The sequence below is a fragment of the Amphibalanus amphitrite genome, unplaced genomic scaffold, assembly GCF_019059575.1.
Source record: "Amphibalanus amphitrite isolate SeventyFive unplaced genomic scaffold, NRLGWU_Aamphi_draft 000801F_arrow, whole genome shotgun sequence".
In the NCBI taxonomy this organism is placed as follows: Eukaryota; Metazoa; Arthropoda; class Thecostraca; order Balanomorpha; family Balanidae; genus Amphibalanus; species Amphibalanus amphitrite.
The window spans coordinates 66,195-85,604 of NW_024882295.1; the positions used below are offsets into that span (position 1 = coordinate 66,195).

Genomic DNA, 19,410 nt, shown 5'->3' on the forward strand with positions numbered 1-19,410 from the left:
GGGACATGCGGGGGCGGCGCGGGCGGCGGGGCGGCGGCGGCCGGCCGCTGCCGGGTCTCTCGGCCCGGCGGTCGGCTCGCGGCGGCCCCTGGCGCCGGCCGGCCCAGTTGGCTGACGGCAGCACGACCCTGAGCCCTGGAGGATGTTGTGCGGCCGCGCTGCAGTCCGCCCGGTGGGCCGGCCGGCGGCGCCGCGGCGGCGGACCCAGACCCGCGCCGCCATCGACTCGGACCCGCCCCCGCTCCGACACGAGACACCTGTAAAACGCCACATTATAAATAACTGACTTTTCACAGCAAATCACATGATGATTATTTTGCCGTTAAACACAATAGTCTACATGTAGTCTGGCGCGGGCGCTCGCGCGCACGGGGCGAGCAGTGCTGCGCGCAGGCATCGGCGGTGCGCAGCCCGCGGCGGCGACGGGCGCTCCAGCTGGCGCATCGCGCCGCTGCCCTTCTTCCAGGTAAGCCGAAATAAAACGATATACTGACGCTCAACTGAAGAAGCGCGCTCTCTCGTTCTGCGCGCGCCACGCGGAGCGCCCTCAGTGGCGACTAGAGGCCAGGCGACCGGGCGCCGGGCGCGCGTCACGTCGGCGGGAGCGCGCGGGAGGCGGCGACGGCGACTCCTCACAGTCGCTAACTCGCTCTCTCGCTCTCTCTCGCTCGCACCAGACACCGTCTCTTGTATGGCAGTAGGCAGGCAGACGCGCTCGTTCGCTCGTCCGACCACTCGCCCATCTCTTTCTCTCGCTGTGTGTGTCAGTGGGGCCGGCTGCGCGCGCGCGCGCTCTCACTGTGGGGGCGCGCGCGCTGCCGCCCTCTGGCGGTAGGTGTGCGCTCACTCCGTGGTCCCGTCATTCATAGCATCCTAGCTGGGTGTGCGACCGGTGTGCGCGGTCCGGGCGGCCCCGGGCCCGGCCCGGAAGCGGCGTAGTCTGGTGGCGGCCGGCGCGGCGCGGCCGGCTAGTTCCAGATTTTGAGGAAGCTGTCCCAGGAGCCGGTGCAGACGGCCATGCCGTCCTCGGTGACGCCCAGACAGCTGACCCGATTGTCGTGACCGGCCAGCACGCCTGGAACACGCCGCAGCGACACACGGTCAGAGAGAGTCGGACGTCAGATCTACAGCAGCGGCGGGAGCGACAGTGATACAGCCGGCCGGCAGGCATCACAGGAAATGGGTGTGTGCGTTGGAAACCGGAGACGCATGATGACAGGCTATCTTTCTGAGTAATGGGGCGGCAGCAGTATCTGGTGGTTGGGAACATTCAATGGTAGCTATGATTAGTGTCAGTTTACCAAACAGCTGCGTTTGCCCATATATGGAATTCAATATCAAATGATAAAAACGGCTGTTAAATAGTCGATAGAAAACGTAAAAGCCATAAGCTGTGCCACTAACGAATAACTTATATTTCGGGCAATGCTCTTCGCAAACGTAAATACGCATGAATTCAACATGTTTCTGTATCCATTACACGTATATAAGCAAATTCATAACGAGCGCGACCAATCACTTTAACCCTCACATTCAGCGGCCTATTTCCACAGACAGGGTGACTCTCTGGCCTGCCCATCTGAATCCACCCCAACTCCGCCCTCTCTCCCTCCCTCTTCTTCTCTCTCCCCTCCAACCGCACGTACCGGCCCGCTCTGTGCGCATGGCGTCCCAGACGTTGCAGTTGAAGTCGTCGTATCCGGCCAGCAGCAGGCGGCCAGACTTGCTGAACGCCACACTGGTGATGCCGCAGATAATGTTGTCGTGCGAGTACATGGCCAGCTCCTGATCGGCGCGGATGTCGAACAGGCGACACGTGGCGTCGTCCGAGCCCGTGGCGAACGCGTAGCCGTTCGGGAAAAACTGAGGCGAGTGGAGGGGGGGGGGAAGGGTCAGTGGTGGAAACATACGCTTATGATGTAATGCAGCATGTTAACTGTAAAGTGAATGCTATGACTTTGACCAATTAGAAGATAGGCACACCGCACAGGGTCAAAGATTGTGCGTTAAATATCTATATCATACATGCACACATTGCAATATGCTGTTCATAGAAATACGCAATAAAATGTTTATGAATGGAACATCAAATTCAAGGAAAAACATATCATGACCATTAAATACATTGATATTTAGAATATAGACCACAACGAATAACATTTCAAGTTTGACTGGAGGGAATCCATTGAGCACGTCGAAAAGCGGTCATGCTTTCAGGCGTAGGCTCTGGGCAGAGAAGATATGGTTGCTCAGCCAGCGGGGAGAAGCGACCGAGGCTGTCAGGGGCGGCTGGCGGGACGGGGCTGGCAGGGCGCGGATCAAGGCTGGGCACATAGAGGGCGGCCCTGGACGGGTCAGTCCACACTGAGCTAATTTAGCCGGCCGGCAGGCCGCGGATGACCACCGCGCGAAGAGTGGCTGAAATACGTGTGTACGAGCGTCTCAGGAATAGCGTCGAGCTCAAGCCAGCGATAGCGCCCAACGTTGCAGCCCCTACCCGGCTCCCGAATCTGGAAACATCATGCATCCCATCCTGTGAGTCACCAGCTCCTGTCTCTCAAGAAATCAGACGCATATACCGCCCGCCCCTACCCTTCCCCTGCCCAGCGCTGGAGATGGCAGAAGGATGCCGTCCGGTGATTTTTAGTCACGCCGGACGCGAGCCGTTGTCATACCAGACTGGGTGCGGTTGAGGCATTGGTTCACTTCCTGTGTGCGCCGCGCTCGACCGGGTCGGTAAGCAGAGCGGATAGGTCGGGTTCACCAGCGCACAGCCAGGCGCTATGCAGCAACAAAGTCCAAAAGCGGTAACAGCTCGGCCACGTCTAAACGGATAATAAATACTCCCCGAGTTATCGGTAAAGGTACTGAATTACATGACACCGAATTAAAAGAGGGTTCAATGATTTAGTCGAACTACAGCATTCACATGAGTGTATGCAATCAAAGATGAAAGCGCTGCTACCGCATATCACGGGCAATGGCAAGTGCGCAGTTCGAGCTGCAAAGATCCAGACCACGTCCTTCTCTTCCTAAACGACCCCCTCCCGGCGCGAAGCCAAGATCTCTCCGCGCGCCCAGACCCGCACATCGACTGGCAGCTGGCAGGGAACAGCTCGGCAGGCAGACCCGGCGGCAGCGGCGGCCGGCGCTCGGCCCGGCCCACTTACTGTGACCGCGTTTAGGTCCGACTCGTGGCCGGGAAATGTGTTCCTACAGGTGCCGTCCCTAAGGTCCCAGAGCTGTCGGCAGGCGCACCCGTCAGACGGCGCCCACAGTCCCACACACGGGGTGAGGCAGGGGCGGTAAGGATCGCAGCCAAGGACAGGGCGCGGACAGGACGGCTGGGACAGGAGCAGGACGGTCAGGAGCGGATGGTAAGGAGTCAACAGGATGTCACGGTGACAGACGGGCGACTTACGCCTATCGCGTTGATGTCCGATTCGTGGCCAGAGAACGTTTGGCGGCAGGTGCCCTCGCGGATATCCCACAGCTAGAATGGGAGGTCGGCGGGTCATCATGACACAGGCACAGACCAGCAGCTGATTGCATTACCGGGCATCTTTGGCGGACATGGCCGCATGTTATAACACAGTTACATGTTCAGAAAACACACACGCATTATCATATACGGGTGGATTCATGAGCTGATTTTAGGTTTATCGGACAACCGCATGAGAGAATGAAACTGTAACAAGAGTTCCATTGTACAGTGGACACAGTATCAAAATGGGAAGACGGAGCTGCAAAAAGTGAACCACTTCAAGGTCAAACTGAGACCGAGGCACCTGGTAAACTTTGCATAAAATGTCTTTTACAAACACAAGTATCCCTCAACAGAGCTAAAGCTAGATGTTTTGAAACAAGACCCTAATGAAACATGTTGAACCCATGGTATTTCTACTGTAATCTGTCGAACTCGGGTAATACTATCCCCTTCCAATCTACCACAGCCTACCAACAGTAGTCCCGCCCTGGCCGTCATAATACCCCACTCCAGACCGCCCCCGGCCTGTACCAGTCGAGTCGTTACCTTGGCGGAGGCGTCGCAGGCGCCGGAGACGAATGTGCGCATATCAGGCGCCAGCGAGAGGGACATGACATCTCCGGTGTGGCCGGTGAACGCCGTGCACTGCTGGCCCGTCTCAATGTCCCATAGTGCGCTGTGAGGGGAGAGAGACGGGGTCAGTGGTGACGCTCATGGGCGGCACGGGCGGTGTGGGAGGACGAGACGTGGTTGTTGATAAAGATATACCATCCCGCACGCAAATAACGCACGTAATCCTAAAAGGAGCGAACGCCAACTGTCCCAACCATACACAAAATATTTTCCATACAACATATTAACATTTTCCATCTAAAAACCTGCATCACTGCCGCTTTGCCTTGCGCCAGCACAACTCTATCACAGAACAAGTCATTCTCTTCCTGCCTCTATCTGGCACACCTTTTAAGTTTTAGCAGTAAACATTGATCAGGTTAGGCCCGGCCCGCCTCCAGTCGGCCCGCCACTGACCAGGTCATGTCACCCGAGCTGGTGACGATCTGGTTGTCGTCGACGAACCGACAGCAGCTCAGGTAGCCCGTGTGGCCGGGCAGTTCTCTGCTGACGCGCACACTGCCCTCCCGGGTCTTCAGGCTGAGGAGATAGGTCAGAGGAGACAGGTCAGAGCGGGACACGAGTAATTCAACAACACACTGTCCCCTCCTCGGTATTCGTTAGCTGGAATGTCAGGTGATATAAGCTAGCTCTGGGTGGGGGGGGGGGGGATATATAAGCCGTGAATGATACAGGTAGCTTATTTCATCAACTGGAGTCCTTCGTCCTTAGAAACCTCGACACCAGACACTATGCCGACCAGAACACAGTCCCTACAGTTATACAGAACGATGGCGGTTTCAGAGACCAAAGAACAGTACGATAAATACAGTACCGTGCATCGCCTATGCTAATGAAGGTGACCAGCTAAAGCAAACAAACTATACTGTTAATAATCACCCCTCCCCCATTTACGCAGACCATTCCGTGACAAAACGCCCCTCGCCGTGCCCATTAGCCAAGATTAATTCATTAATACTCATTTACCCACCTGTATATCGAGCAGATATTGTCGAGACCGCCGCAGGCCACAAAGTTGCCCGAGGGCGCGTAGGCGCAGGTCATGACCCATGAGGAGCGCAGAGGGATGGCGTGCACCTTGTTGGTCGAGTAGCTGTCCCATACGATCAGCTTGCCGTCCTGAGACGCCGACACCAGGTTCCTGAGAAAGAGACAGAGAGATAGGGGTTAGTGACTGAAGATGAAACACCGTACTGCGACCGCACTGTGCTTGATTACACCTCTCGCATGGATTACACCGCAACCATGTAGCTCGTCTATACACCGCAACCATGTAGCTCGTCTATATCGATGGCTCATTTTGGCAGAAAACCTAACTAGCTAAGTCGCAGAACAGCACGTGCGTTGTTTGGATATTTTTACGTCACGTGGCGGACAGAACACGATCCTGGTTGTCAGAACGCTGTCAAGTTCGACGGTGTTTCGGAGAAGGCCGGCGTTATGTATGGTCTGAGACCAGGGGTGTAACTTTTGCTTTTGAGATGGGGGTGCACTTGATGATAGGGGCGACCTTCAATGAGGGCGCTTCCAAGGAGCATAGATGGTGCATCATATCTCTCAACAGGCGCGCACACAGGATTTTTGAACGGGAGGGGGGGTGCACGACCTGCAAGCTGGGGCCCTCCATGCCGAAGGGCCCCAGGCCCCAGCCGAAAAAGTTCCCCAACGCGATTATATTTCGGTTGACTTGAAACTTAGCTTCTGTCGATACATGATAAAACAATTACTTCAGTACCCGTTCAATTTTCAAAGCATTTAATGTTCCATTTTTGTTTACGCAGCATGTTTCATTCAAATACGGTTCAGGAGTAAGTAGGTATCACCATCTTATAATCATGTAAAATATTCGATTAATAAGCGTGGATGCAAGGCCCTCAGAAATCAGCGCGGGTAGCGCCTGACTGCCGGCCGGCCGACCAACCCCGGCTAGCTAGAATCGGAGGCTAGTCACGGGTTGGTCCGGATGTGTATGAGTGGGACGTATTTATTTAGGCATATCGACATGAAAAGTCATTACAAAGATTCGTAGCGAGATCACAGACCAGATATTTGACTTTTTTCTCACTTTTATACCACATACTACAGACACAATTTTCAGGCGGCATGCCCACTTTCCTAGTACCAGTCGTAACCGATATTCAGGAAGCCCGTACCAGGGCACGTACGGCGGCCCCGATCACCCACCTCTCGCTGTTCCGGCGGCGTGCGAGGGACCCACGGCGACCGCGCACCTCACCGACAAAGCATGCACTGTCACAACGAAGAAGCCCTCAAAGGGCCCGAAGATCCAAGAGCCCTTTGAGGCCTTCTGAGGGACGTTTGACGTCAGCTGAGGGCACTTTGGACCTAGCTGATGGCCCTTTGAGGCCTTCTGAGCGCCATTTGACGCCAGCTGAGGGCCATTTGATGTCAGCTGAGGACCCTTTGAGGCCTGCTGAGGGCCCTTCGACGCCATCTGAGGGTCCTTTGAGGCCTTGTAAGGACCCTTTGACGCCAGCCGAGGGCCCTTTGAGGCCCTCTGAGGGCCGTTTGACACCAGCTGAGGACCGTTCGACGTCATCTGAGAGCCCTCTGACACCAGCTGGGAGCCTTCTGACGCCATCTAAGGGCCCTTTGAGGCCTTCGGAGGGCCGTTTGACTCCATCTCATGGTCTTTTGACGCCCTTCAAGGCCTTCAAGGGCCCTCGCCAGCTGAGGGCCCTTTGGGGTCTTCGGAGGGTCATTTGACGCTAGCTTAGGGCCCTCTGACGCCAGTTGAGGGCCCTCTGACACCAGCTGGGGGCCCCTGACGCCAGCTAAGGGCCCTTCGACGCCTTCGGAGGCGTTTGACGCCGGTGCAGGGCCCAATTGCGCCTTTTCAGGCTTTCCCAATTTCGTCATTTCAGCTCATTTTAGACAGTCTTCGGCGGTTTTAGGATTCTAGGGGCCCGTTTGAGAACCATTTGAGATGGCCCCCTTTCGAATGGGGGGGGGGGGCATGGGCCCGTGTGCCCCCCCCCCCTTGTGTGCGCCTTTGTCTCTCAATTTCGGTAAAATGCTTTGTTGGAATATTTCGAAATTCAGACTTAAGAGTGATCACCATTTTGTGTTCCTCCGATTTAGTTTGAACAGTCTGATGTTGCTTATATGATTGCAGTTCATTTATATTAACCCAAGGCCCTCTTCTGCCGGGCGAGCCCAACTTCTGCTTAAGTCGCTCGACCTTTTCTACTGAGGGCGCCCTTCTTGTGCTTTGCGAGCCCAACTGCCGCTTGAGGTGTCCCATTTTTATTGGATGCGCCCCCTTCTGCGGGCGGTGCCCCCGTTCTGTTGGAGGCGCCCATCTTCTGGTGGCGGCGCCCCTCTCCTGGTGGAACCGCCCCTCTTCTGCGGGTGCGCACTCTTCTGCTAGAGCGCCCCTCTTCTGCTCGGCCAGCTCAAATTCTGCTGAAGGTGCTCGGCTATGTCTGTTGGGGGCATTGCTCTTTTGCTGGGGATGCCCCACTTCCGTCGGGGCCGCTGAGGACGCCCCACCTCTGCTGGGGGCGCTCCCTTTTGCATTGGGGCGCCTCTCTCCTTTAGGCATCCCTCTCCTGGTAGGGCGCCCCTTTCTGGTGTGGCGCCCCTTTCTGCTGGGGTGGCCCTATGCTGGGGGTACTCCTCTACTGCTGGGGGCGCCCCACTACTGCTGGACGAGCCCAACTTTTGCTTGACGTGCCCCATTTATAATGGAGTGCCTCTCTTCTTCTGGAAGCATCCCTCTTCTGGTGGGAAACCCCCTTTCTGCTGGGGAGCCATTCTTGTGCTGAGGGCGCTCCTTTTCTGCTGGAGGCATCTCTCTTCTGGTGGGGCGCCCCCTTTCTGCTGGGGTGCCCTTCTTCTGCTGGGGCACCCTTCTTATGGTGAGGCGCCCCTTTCTGCTGGGGTCGCCCGTGTTCTACTGAGGGCGCTCTTCTACTGGGCGAACCCAAGTTCTGCTTGAGGTGCCTCATTCCTACTGGGGGCGCCTTTCCTCAACTGGGGCGCCAGTCTTATGCTTGACGATCCCAACCTACGTTGGAGTGGAGGTGCCCCACTTCTGCCTCGGGCGCTCCACTTTTGCTGAGAAAGTCCCGTTCTTGCCGGGGTGTGCCCCTTCACCCATTTTTGGGGAACGATACGACTGGACGCTTCCCAAGCCCGCAAGCAGCACGACGCCGGTCACGAGACGGAATGTAGCCGGGAAATCACCCTTGCCATTTGCTCAAGAATTTATCGGTGTCGGGCGGCAAGGGGGGCGCCGCTTAGCCTATGGGGGTGCACTTTGACGTGATGGGGGTGCACTTTCAGGGGATGGGGGTGCACCTGCACCCCCATACATATAGAAAGTTACACCGCTGTCTGAGACTGAATACGAAGAAACCGGCCTCTGATTCATCCACAATAGCTCGCATCACAATGAGAAACCAGAGTCATAGCCAGCCAGGGAATTCGATAACACTGTGATACGAATATCTAAAACAAGAGACCCTGACAGCAGAGGTAGGCGACACATGTTTGGACAACTGACATGGAACATATAAAATAAGTTTTAAAGATAGAGGGGCGGAGAGCAAAACAGAAACAGATAGGTCTTCTGAACACTGGGTGCTGTCGAACATGATCTGTGCACCCATGTTCGATTTCAATACAAATCAACCATCAATGAGTGGATCATGAATAATCCTGATGGCCTACTAGTGCTACTACGACACAGACCGCTCGTGTAAGCCAAAGCAAGAGCCCGTGGGTCCCCATGATCCCTCTCCCCGATCTCGTAGCATCCAACAAAGGCTGCAGCCCGCCGCCGCCGGCCCATATGCTAACCCATCAGCTCCTGGAACGACCACCACACAGACCAAGACGTCGGCAGAAAAGACAATGATGACACCCAACAAAAGAACGCGGGCCGCACTTCCGCGTGCCGTCAGCGTCGGCGGCCGGTTGTGGCCACGCCCCTCTGGCCGGTCCCTCCACCCTACTCTGCCTGTCTCGGTCCGCCGAGCGAGGTCCGTCCCTGTCGGTATCTCTGCGGCGTGCTGCTCGCTCGGTTCGCCGGGCGTTCGGCCAGGATCCGGCCGCTACATTGCAGGAGCAGCGGGAGGGAGGGAGGGCCGCCGGCGGCGACGGCGGCGGCTCCCCAGGGCGGCGCACCGCCGAGGGCTATAAATAGCCTGTCGGTCGGTCGGCCGGTCGGCCGGTCGGTCGGTCGGTCGGCCCGTCGGTCGGATGGCGGCGGCGCCGACCGGTCGATAGCACCGCTCGCCGCCGGCCGGCCGCCGTATGTACTACGGCCCACCGGCGCGACGGAGATACTACGGCACGGCCGCAGACGGACGGCGCGGCCAGGTGCCGGCGGTGAGACGCCGGCATGACAGCCGCGGTCAGGCGAGTCATGAGATTGGATACACGAGCAGTGCGGGCCACAGTCATTAAAGGTCCCAGACAGGTGGAACCTGGCTTTGATTTGCGCCCAGATTTGCCCCAAGCAACACAGTCAAGCAGCCTCCAACATCACGCGGACCAAAAATGGCATGTCGCTATCCTAGAAATCGCCTGTCAGCTGCCACGGTTCGTCACTGTATACCTGACTAGCCCAGTGACAAAACGCGTCACTACTCACATTTGCCGCAAGGGTGAAGACACATCGCGACAGTCTCAAAATGCGGCGCAAAACTCAATCTGGCTGGCATGGCGCACCCATGGTTTGCCCGGCCGTGACCGAAGGACCTATAGCACCGCCGCGCGAGCACCCACCAAGCTTTCGCAGGGAGTGATCACAGGTGAGCCATAGGTGAGACGGGTGCCAACAGCGCACGGTAGACAGACATCACCTCGGTTTGATTCATAGATTCAACGGGCGTGCAAGCTTGTTGAAAGGAGGAGGCGACACGCTTTAACCGTAGATTCAACGTTCAACTGGCTGTGATTAAATGAAATAAAAAATTAAAAAATGTTGCAAAATATCACCTCGTGTTTCACTAAACTTACCTGGAAACGGACTGTGTTTTTTCGAATCTGGGAAAGTTGAATCTCTCGGTTTAGCCAAGTCACAGATGAGCGTTCCGCGGAGCACTAATGCCTAAGCTCCGGGTGCCCTGACTGGTCGGCGACCGCCGACGACCGCCGTCAGCGCACGACGGCCACATATATCGGCGATGGTCGATGACAGTCCTGCGGGTATTTTTACCCGATCCCGACACCGGCCATCGTCGTTAATTGGTGCGTTTCGGGTCGGCTTAGGACCAGCTACCGGCGTTTCCCGATATATCCCGACCAGCGCCGTTTTAGCCCACTTCTCCGTCCTGCCGGGTCCTCTCTAGTGCGTTCCGGGTCGGATTAGGTCCGGCTAGCGGCGTGCCTCGTCTCCCAAAATATCCCGCTCTGTGCCGTTGTAGCAAACTTGTCCGTCCGGCCCGGTTCTCTCATTTTCCTCCCCTCCCTCTCCATCGAGTTCCGATCGAGCACGTCTCATCAGGCCGAGCCGAGTCACTCCGGGCCAGACCGGGCCGGGTCAGGGCGGGCCGGCAGAACCCCGGTACAGCTCGGGGTGCCCCCGCGCCGCCGGAGGCCGGTGAATATTTCAGAGGGCGCGCGGCGGGCCACCCCGGCCCGGCCCGCCCCTGTCGCCCATCGATCGACCGGGCCGGACCGGGCTGATCGCCCGCCGGCAGAGCTGGCGCCGCGTATCGGCCGTTGCGCCCCGGCGAGCCGGAGCAGATAGCGGCTCGCTCAATCACCGCCGTCCGCCGCGCTATCGGCGAGCGACCGCTGCCGACGCGCACCGTCCGCGCCCCGCCGTATGTCGCGCGCTCACCCGCCGGCTGATCTGCGCTGTACCGTCCGCGCCCCTCCGTATGTCGCGCGCTCACCCGCCGGCTGATCTGCGCTGTCCACCAGCCGTCGGCTGCAAACGACCATGATCCCTGCCTGCTCGACACGCGCCCGACTTGGTTTGACAGTAATCAAACAATGCAAAAATCTCGACGACGATGAGTTGGGGTTCTGGGCACACGCACAGTTCATCCGCGTATTAGTTCCTCGTCCGCATGTCAACCAATGCTTTCTACATTTCTCGGATCTCCTCCGCCATTCCTCCTTCGACTTATCACTCGTTTCCAAGTCACCTCCGTTCCGAATCCTTTCGCCAGAGAGCACTGGTGGACGCCCCTTCAAACCACTGTCAGGACCGCCCGTTACTGCTGTACGACACGACAGAGAGCAGCGGAGCCCACCGGCAGCGCCGGAGGTGACGACATCGACGACCACGGAGACCCGTCAGAAGTGACGTCTCCCGCCCGCCCGGTGGCTCCGACCGTCCGATGATGCAACTCTTTCTGCGCGGTGCCCAGTCGGCTCGCCCGTCCTCTTCGATTTGTCCACCGTGTTCGGTCACCGTCGCCAAAGCCTATGGCCGACGAGTCCGCCACCGATCGCTCAGACAGCGGCCATGTCCATCACCGCACCGTCTCCCCTCCCCGGCTGTTTGTTCGTTCCCGTTTCAGCCAGACCACCGCCGCCGTCATCAGTGACGCCTTCCGTCTGTGTTGATGACGCAGGGCACGAACACAGTCCATCGCCACGTCCGGTGGCGCGCCGGTGCTGGGAATCGGGACCCCACACCGGCGCCGCGGCAGGGGCTCCGGCCGGATGGGTGGGCACTGTGCGTACACAGACGGGTTACACGAACCCGTTCCGTGCGTCACAGCCGCCCCAAAATGCACCCGTGACGTGAGACCCCCGGGCCGCGTGACGGTGGAGACGACCGGTGCAGGTAAACGACGCCCACAGACGGCACCGACGAGTACGTCAGCGGCGAGCGAAAACAGGGGTAAAGCCGGGCAAGAATGCAGGTAGGTGGAGGAGCTGATGCGGTGAATAAGACTATTTAGGGGACGCAACAGCGATGAACGAGTCATGACTAGTAGACGATGGCCACTCCTAACTAAAGGTGGTGCGGGCTCCGTTGAAAGTAATATCATGCCGCAAGGCGTGTTTATTAGGAGTATTATTGTTAAACGAGCCGCACAAACACCCACACCCTCGTGATAGCGAAAATCGGACGCTCTCTAACAGACAGACAGACTGATGACGTCTTGTCAAACGGGGAAGCACGGACCGTTGGCTCTCAAAATAAACGGGCAGTTGCCAGCAGGATGCATACAGCGCGGCGAACAGATCAAGGCCCATCGGCGAGAGGAAGGTCACCCGGTGTCATTTTTTGTCAGCCGAGACGAGGACTTCGGGATGCGATAAGCCTGCGTGTTTTTAGACACTGTGATAGCACCGATAACGTTCATAAATCGTATCTATCCCGTAAAAATTAATAACTGAATGGTTAAACTGAAGGTCGAACAGCTCGCCAGAAATACCTAAAAAACGACACTTTCACTTACACAATACACCTACCAAGTACCACACACACACACCATACTCCCGAATATAGCACATACACCACCTTATCATCGGGGGAAACATCAGTGATCATACCACTCCACATAATCATCGTCAGCCTTCCACCCGCGTGAAACATCCACCTCGAGTCGCAGCCCCAGTTCATGGCGTAGATTCTGCTACGTACCTCGAGTCGCAGCCCCAGTGCATGGCGTAGATTTTGGCGAGGTGGCCGCGCAGGGTCCGCCGGTTGCGCATCTGTATCCGCCCGATGGGCTCCATGCTGGAGGTGGCCTGCACCAGCGTGGTGTCGCATGCTGCCTTTCGCGCATCCTGTGAAGACACACGAAAGGTGTTACTTGTTAGTTGTGGGTGAGGGCGAGGTCCCTGGTACCTGCAAATACAGCAACTACAGGCCCGAGTAATGTAAGTTTTTGGTTCTCTAGTAATCAGATATCTAGCTCTCAGCCGGTGACCCGTGAAGGACAAGTGTGCTACAGGTGAGCTCATTGGTACAACGAAACGCGAGCGAGGGTAAAGGAAAAGTGGAGAACTGTAACACGATGCATGAAGATAGGACAGCCCAGTTATAATCCCATAATCCCAGTTGTAAACAAAAGCAAAACGACGGTAAAAAAAAAAAATGGTTATGCGATGGAACAGCGAGCTTTACGTCGCGCAAAGTGAAATGACACTGTAACCCGCAACTGACTCCGCAGTTCACCCCTGGTGTTAATGAACCCACAGAGAGCAGGGCAGAGGCCACCGAGTGAAGCACCGTGCAGTGACTAGCACGGCGACTGGCTGGGGCCGGGGTATGGCCAGGGTTAGGGGTCAAAAGGGGTCAGCTGATGGTCGGCAGAGGTCCCGGGAACAAAACCATGCAGCAAGGAACAGACCACGTCAGCGCACCGGTGTCAAAGGTGCGAATGTGTGCAACGCTTTCGCGCCGACGAAACACCGGAAACATACAAAGCTGCCATAAGCAATGGTTAGGTATCTATCGTCCACACACAGGATATATGCACTTTGTGAACATGCATTTACAATACTTATTTCATTTGTTTGTCAACACTGCTACGACGACGACGACCAAGCCCATCACGGGCTGATGAATGATACGCGGAAACTTTGACACACTGCACAGCAAGACGATAAATTTCAAGCACTCGTCAAGCTAGGCATCTACTGAATCTACATGGAAACAACAAGGTTTATAGGTACGCTTGAGCCGTTACTTCTTCTTATGTCCATGTGCATACTTCTGAGGACGAGCAGATACACTAAAGACCACAGCTGTTCGTAGAAAGTCTTAGAAGGAGCGTTGAAAACATCTTTGTAAGATCCGATAGGGAGACGCCATGCGAGTAACCCAATACTTCCCTTGATGTTATCAAACGTCAACTAAATTTGTATCATATTTCAGTCATGCTCGCTCTGACTCGCCTCAGTCGGGGACTAGAAAGAAAAAAATGATTATCAAACTGTCGGAACTATTTCAATAACTGCGTAACCAATCAAAACCCGCATGCCTGGCACTATCGTAGCCCCCTAACATCTGAAGTGAGTGCATGCAACATCCGATAGTAACGCACGACCTTGGTCCAAGCGGCACATGATGCGACGAAGTTGAGCTCACACTATCGTGACACGCCAATGTATCGTACTTACTCGAATAGCATTTTTAAGTGTCTCCGCCTCTTGTCGCAACGTGTCCAGCTCATTCATACTTGCTAAAAATTAAGTATAAAAAATCTGCAACGAAAGAGAGAAACAGGTCAGTCATATGGCACATTAATATCAAACCCTAAGTTTACATCAGCTTAACATCACTAACCACTAACAATACAGACACAGAAACACACGCCCACATCCAGCCAACCACGCACTGACGTACAAACAACACATTCCTCCATCTACCAACACCTAGCCCGTGACGTTTCATCGGCAATCCCAGCGGCGCTGCAGCTGCGCCAGTCAGTGACGGAGCACACAGCTGCCGAGGCGCCGCTGGCAGCCGGCCGCTCGCCGCTCCCAGCACCGCCGAGAGGTCACCAAGGTCACGGTAATACCGCTCAGCGGCCGGCACGGCACGGATGCGACGCGCCGTGGCGATGACCTGGCGGCGCTCATCGGGTGGTGGTCCAGCATACAGGCGCGCGGCGACAGAGCAGCAGTACGGTCATCTGACCCGCCGGCACTGGACCCAACAGGCCGTCTCTGCACTGATGTAAACACAGGCCGGGCGTCGTCCCAGGCGGGCGGGTGGCTGCGAGCGGGTTCGGTCAGCTATGCGACGGGATGTCACCGCTCGAGTGTGCAATGTTCGCAGTCAAATATTCAGCCGCTCACGCCGCAGGCGAACAGCTAGTGTCATTTGCACGTCGCGTAGCAGCCGGAGCACGATGTGTGTGGTTTGTCGGAGATTTTGCACCACTGAGCTGCTGGCATTCAGTCTGCTGGCAGCGCAGATGGTTCACGGAAGTTTCGGAACAGATAGTGCCCACGGACAGTGAGTCAGTGACGCAGTCACAGATAGTGGACTCAGAAACCGGGGCGGACGGCGCCGAGGACCGACCCACGCCACTGTGGACCGCACAGTGGGGCGAGTGGTGAGCGGTACAGACCAACACTAAGTGACACTGGCCGACACTGAACGGAAAGCCAGACCAACAGACAGAGCACTCAATGGCATGGAGATGAGAGATGATGAAAGGGCGTGGAAGGTTTATATGACGTAAGACACTCACCGCAAAACGATGGACCAGAGCAAATAGAGCGATCGGGTTGACACTACGCAAAGTAGAGAGCACCTTAAGCCCTAATAGGAGCACCAAAAACAACACTGATAGCACCAAAACGCAACACAACACTGAAGAAACGACAGTGTTCTGAAGGCTGTGTCACGTGCAGTTATCAAAGTTTTACAACTGCACACTATCTGATTGATAGCCCACTTGCATACGATAACCTCACTACAACACTTCAGACAATGGTAACTCCCATACTCTCGAAAACGCTCTTTCACACGGGCTACATGCATTCCGCAGTACACTGCGCATCATCTTGAACGCATTGCACAACACTAATCACAACTCTTCCAGCACCTCTATCCCCACAACTCTTCCAACAGTCCATGGGCGGCGCCACCGGGGGGGACGGGGGGGACAGGTCCCCCGCTATCGAAAGTTAGGGGGGTACAGTACCCCCCTATCGGCGAGGCCCGTTCAATAGTTGATAATAATGCATTATAGAGCTACCCGTCGCATTTAATGCATGGTTGGTTAATCAAGGCAGGTTCTGAATAAAGATTGCTGTTGGAATGCATCGCAGGGGGTCCTGGCCATCTGCAAAAGGTGTGGAGCTGTGATGCCTGTAGTTATAAGGTGATCGGCAGGGCCTCGGGGATCGTGCCCCCTTTTTGGGGCGCCAGGCAGGTTTATTACTTATTACCTCCCCACCCCACTGCCAGACCCCATTGCCGATAAAACCAAGTTCACTGAAATTCCATAGATTTCCGTTACTATATGAAAATTTTCCATTCCTAATTAGTCAAATTCAAGCATGGCAGTTCTACCACAGGAACCATTTGAAATCTATGCCATTGAACCCCAGCACTTGTGGGGAGAAGTGTTCGGATAGATCACAGGCAGGACCAAAAAAGCACGCAGTAGCCCAAGACCTTATAATTGGATCGGCTCCCTCTCGTCAAGGGGTTCGATAGCACTCGTTTTTTTTTCTGCAAAACTAAGTTCGGTCGGCGGCCGAACGGCTGGGGGTCTAATCGAGCCCCCCATCCCTCCCCTTCTTACGTCAGCGGCTGTGAAAATGCCATTACCAGCTGTTGAAACATGGCAGTTGCTTTTGCATGAGTGCACGAAAGGGTTTTAGGTCCGTGATACGTGAAAGGTTCTACATGAAAATTGAGATACACCAGCTTATCAAATTGTGCTCACTGTGGTGCGCTCGGTTTTACCTTGACTAGTCTTTGAATTCTGGGGTGAAACAGACCAGTCAAGAAACCTGTTCCATAAGGAGAGCCACTAATGCTAAAGAGATATGGGATGAGGTTTCCAGAGACCTTCATTACCTCCCAAAGGGGGTGCCGGCCGCCATTTGCCAATCCCTGCTGTAGTTGTTACGATTGGAGGGTGAATATGAGAACGATGCAGGTCGTGCCAGCTCGATCATGACGAACACAATGGTGCCGACATCACAGCTCTACTGCCATTTTTGACGAAGTTAATCAACAAGGACCGGAATCCTACCCTGGGACATTTCACCTGCAGAGGTCGCCGGACCTGAGACCCTTTCACTCAATTTTTTCAACGGTGCATGCGCTCGTTTTTCCCGCGAAGCTCTTGGCAAGTAAAATTCATCAGAAAGTGTGATCAAATAACGGCTGGTGAGCTTCCATGACCTAGCATGGCCTTTTGAGTGACCACCGATGACATGACCACTGACGGCTAGCCATTAGCTGCACCCTGCCCGATGCATATGGATTGCAGGTAGTGATGTCATGATTCTGAAATTATATTGCAGTTTTGGCGCACTTGTCAGAGCAGAAGACATTCCCACTTTCCCTCCATGACTATATGATGGTGAAGCCCTGAAGCTGACCAGACGTAAGATCGAAAATTTGAAAGTCCGAAACGTAAGAATAGCTGGCACTGCTACTCATACCTAAGCAATTCGCAGCTTGTAGGAAACCAGCTTTGAGTTGGCAAGACTGCAAATTTTGATTTAGAGGCAAGGATGCTTGAAAAGGTGATCGATCTTAGGTGTCCTAGGATAAGTTTGGAAACGGGATGCACCATTCGATGTGTTTTGGGCCTTGCCAAGTTTCGCGGCGTTACGAACCTCGTTTTTTTTTTGCATACACGATCAGTATCTACTTTTGGGATTTTCGATTTTCGGTCCCCGTCCCCCCCTATCGAAAACCCGTGGCGCCGCCCCTGCAACAGTCTCTTTTCCTGTCGGCCCTGTCGCTCACTTCACAGCACGCTCACTGTGTCCACTCTAACCTCCACTCTTACCCCGCTCTCACCACCGTTCTCACCTCTCCTCTCACCTTACACAGGAGCCTTCGCAATTCACAGATCAGTCGTTACTCGTTCACCGCTCCAGCTCACCGACCACCTCACTAACGCTCCACATTCACTCCCCACATCACTACCTCTATCCCGTCTTCAGACACCGTTTCATCCTCTCGCAGCTCCGAACCGTCCTCTCGCCTTTCCTACACCAGCACAAATCACCTCTCTTCTTCGAGCGTCTCCGTGAGATTCCTGCCAGCTCTGAGGGCCGTCGGGCGTCAGGCCCGGCCCGGCGGGTCCGGGCAGTCCCACTCGGTACCCGGCGCGGCCACGGGACGACACCATCCAGCCGCCCGTCCGGCTCGACGCCGCATCCGGCCTGGTGCGGCCGCCGCGGGGTGACCTCAGAGACCCTGTCGCCGCCGCCGTGGGGCGGGCAGGGGGCAGAGCACGGCCGGATGCCCCGTGGCACCGCTGGGCCCGCGAGTCCGTGATCAGGTGGGTAGATGCGTTCGACGAAGTGGGTAAACGCGTGGAGACGCGATTCAAGATCGACAGGAAACGTTTTGATGGGACATGAGACAGTAATGGAAGCAAAATTGAAGATATTCAACTATTACATCTCAAATTACATTGTCATTGAGACGATGGTGATTGGCTTAGATAGTAAATAAAATAAGGTGCATGACAAAACATTGTTAGGTATTCGGTATAACAATCAATGACGCTAATAAATCGATAATGAAATATATACACAAGAAAAAATACATCGAGAACGCTAACAGCCAGGTCAAACAGCACACGATGCACGTTTCTGACGACTAGGCGCGCATCTTACAGTATGATGAGAACAAGGTTTACACACCTGTAAAGTGATAGAGGTAAAGGAAAACACATATATTAAATACAGACGAATTTCATCGAGATGCCAAAAATCAAGGTGAAAGTGAGATTGAAGAGCAAATATTTATAAACGAGCTAAAAACAAGGGAATAGGTGGCAGTCAAATGTCAATTCACCTGTCAAGTAAACGGTTTCTTCGTTAGAAGCAAAGAGCAATGAAATAAATACTAATGTTTGCGAGTGCATTTATCGCATTTCATGACCCTACCCAACCAACCCCAAACCTAAATCGACATCTACTTATTTCATGTCCACCCATGATGCTATCGATCCGTCAGCATAGACAGGCTGTGCCCCTAACATCGGACTCTAATGGGCTGAGTCCACCTGCTCAGGCGACGGAGGGAAAAGTGGACTGGTACGGCAGAACGGGGATTGTTCAATAAGCGTTAACTGCTGCCGCATCGGGAACAGGCCAGAGTACAAACCAACGCTGCAGGCACTCGGCCTTGACGACCGAATGTCATAGGCTATGATTGAGAACAGCACCCATGTTCCTTACAAGTCAAAATGAAAAGAAATGCGTCAGTCATGGCAATTACAAAGGTACCTACGAGGAACCCGTTTCAGTCGCTGATAATATGCTCTCAGTTGATGGAAAATACCCGGGGAATACAGGGCGGGAATCCCCGGCAAAAATAATGAGATGTGCATCCTGGTCCACTATTCAGCATTCATTAAAGGCATATAATTGAAACGGGAATACCCTCAACTACGCCGAATCCTATAAGGCCTTTGAGGCCGGAAACAGCATCGCTGACGTCACCATTCAGAATATAATCATTGAGATCAGAGAGATCTTATGTGAACGCCACACCCTGCCTGACTGCCATCAGCCAGACCTTCGACCTGTAGCCGGGAGTTGATCGGACCCCACAGCGTGATCTCGTTACCACACACACATCCCGTGCGGGCGAGCAGGTGTCATTCAAACCAGCCATCGATCAGAGCGACAATGAG

General features: G+C 55.0%; 1 protein-coding gene across 9 annotated transcripts in view; it reads right to left on the reverse strand.

Moving 5' to 3' along the window:
- Positions 1–19,410, reverse strand: part of LOC122366378 (guanine nucleotide-binding protein G(I)/G(S)/G(T) subunit beta-1) — a 32,125-nt gene that overhangs the window by 555 nt on the left and 12,160 nt on the right. For 2 of the 9 annotated variants that reach the window (XM_043338576.1, XM_043338577.1), the window contains exons 2-10: positions 14,183–14,266; positions 12,699–12,844; positions 5,091–5,261; positions 4,517–4,639; positions 4,034–4,163; positions 3,422–3,493; positions 3,171–3,242; positions 1,647–1,863; positions 77–1,075 (exon numbers count right to left, since the gene is read on the reverse strand). In XM_043338576.1, coding sequence (XP_043194511.1) covers positions 969–1,075; positions 1,647–1,863; positions 3,171–3,242; positions 3,422–3,493; positions 4,034–4,163; positions 4,517–4,639; positions 5,091–5,261; positions 12,699–12,844; positions 14,183–14,239 — 1,095 coding nt within the window. In that variant the 5' untranslated portion in view covers positions 14,240–14,266 and the 3' untranslated portion in view covers positions 77–968. Of the gene's footprint in view, positions 1–65; positions 1,076–1,646; positions 1,864–3,170; positions 3,243–3,421; positions 3,494–4,033; positions 4,164–4,516; positions 4,640–5,090; positions 5,262–12,698; positions 12,845–14,182; positions 14,267–15,261; positions 15,281–17,582; positions 17,702–19,410 lie in introns of those variants that run through there. The other 7 variants (XM_043338581.1, XM_043338583.1, XM_043338578.1 and 4 more) reach the window with 6 other exon arrangements.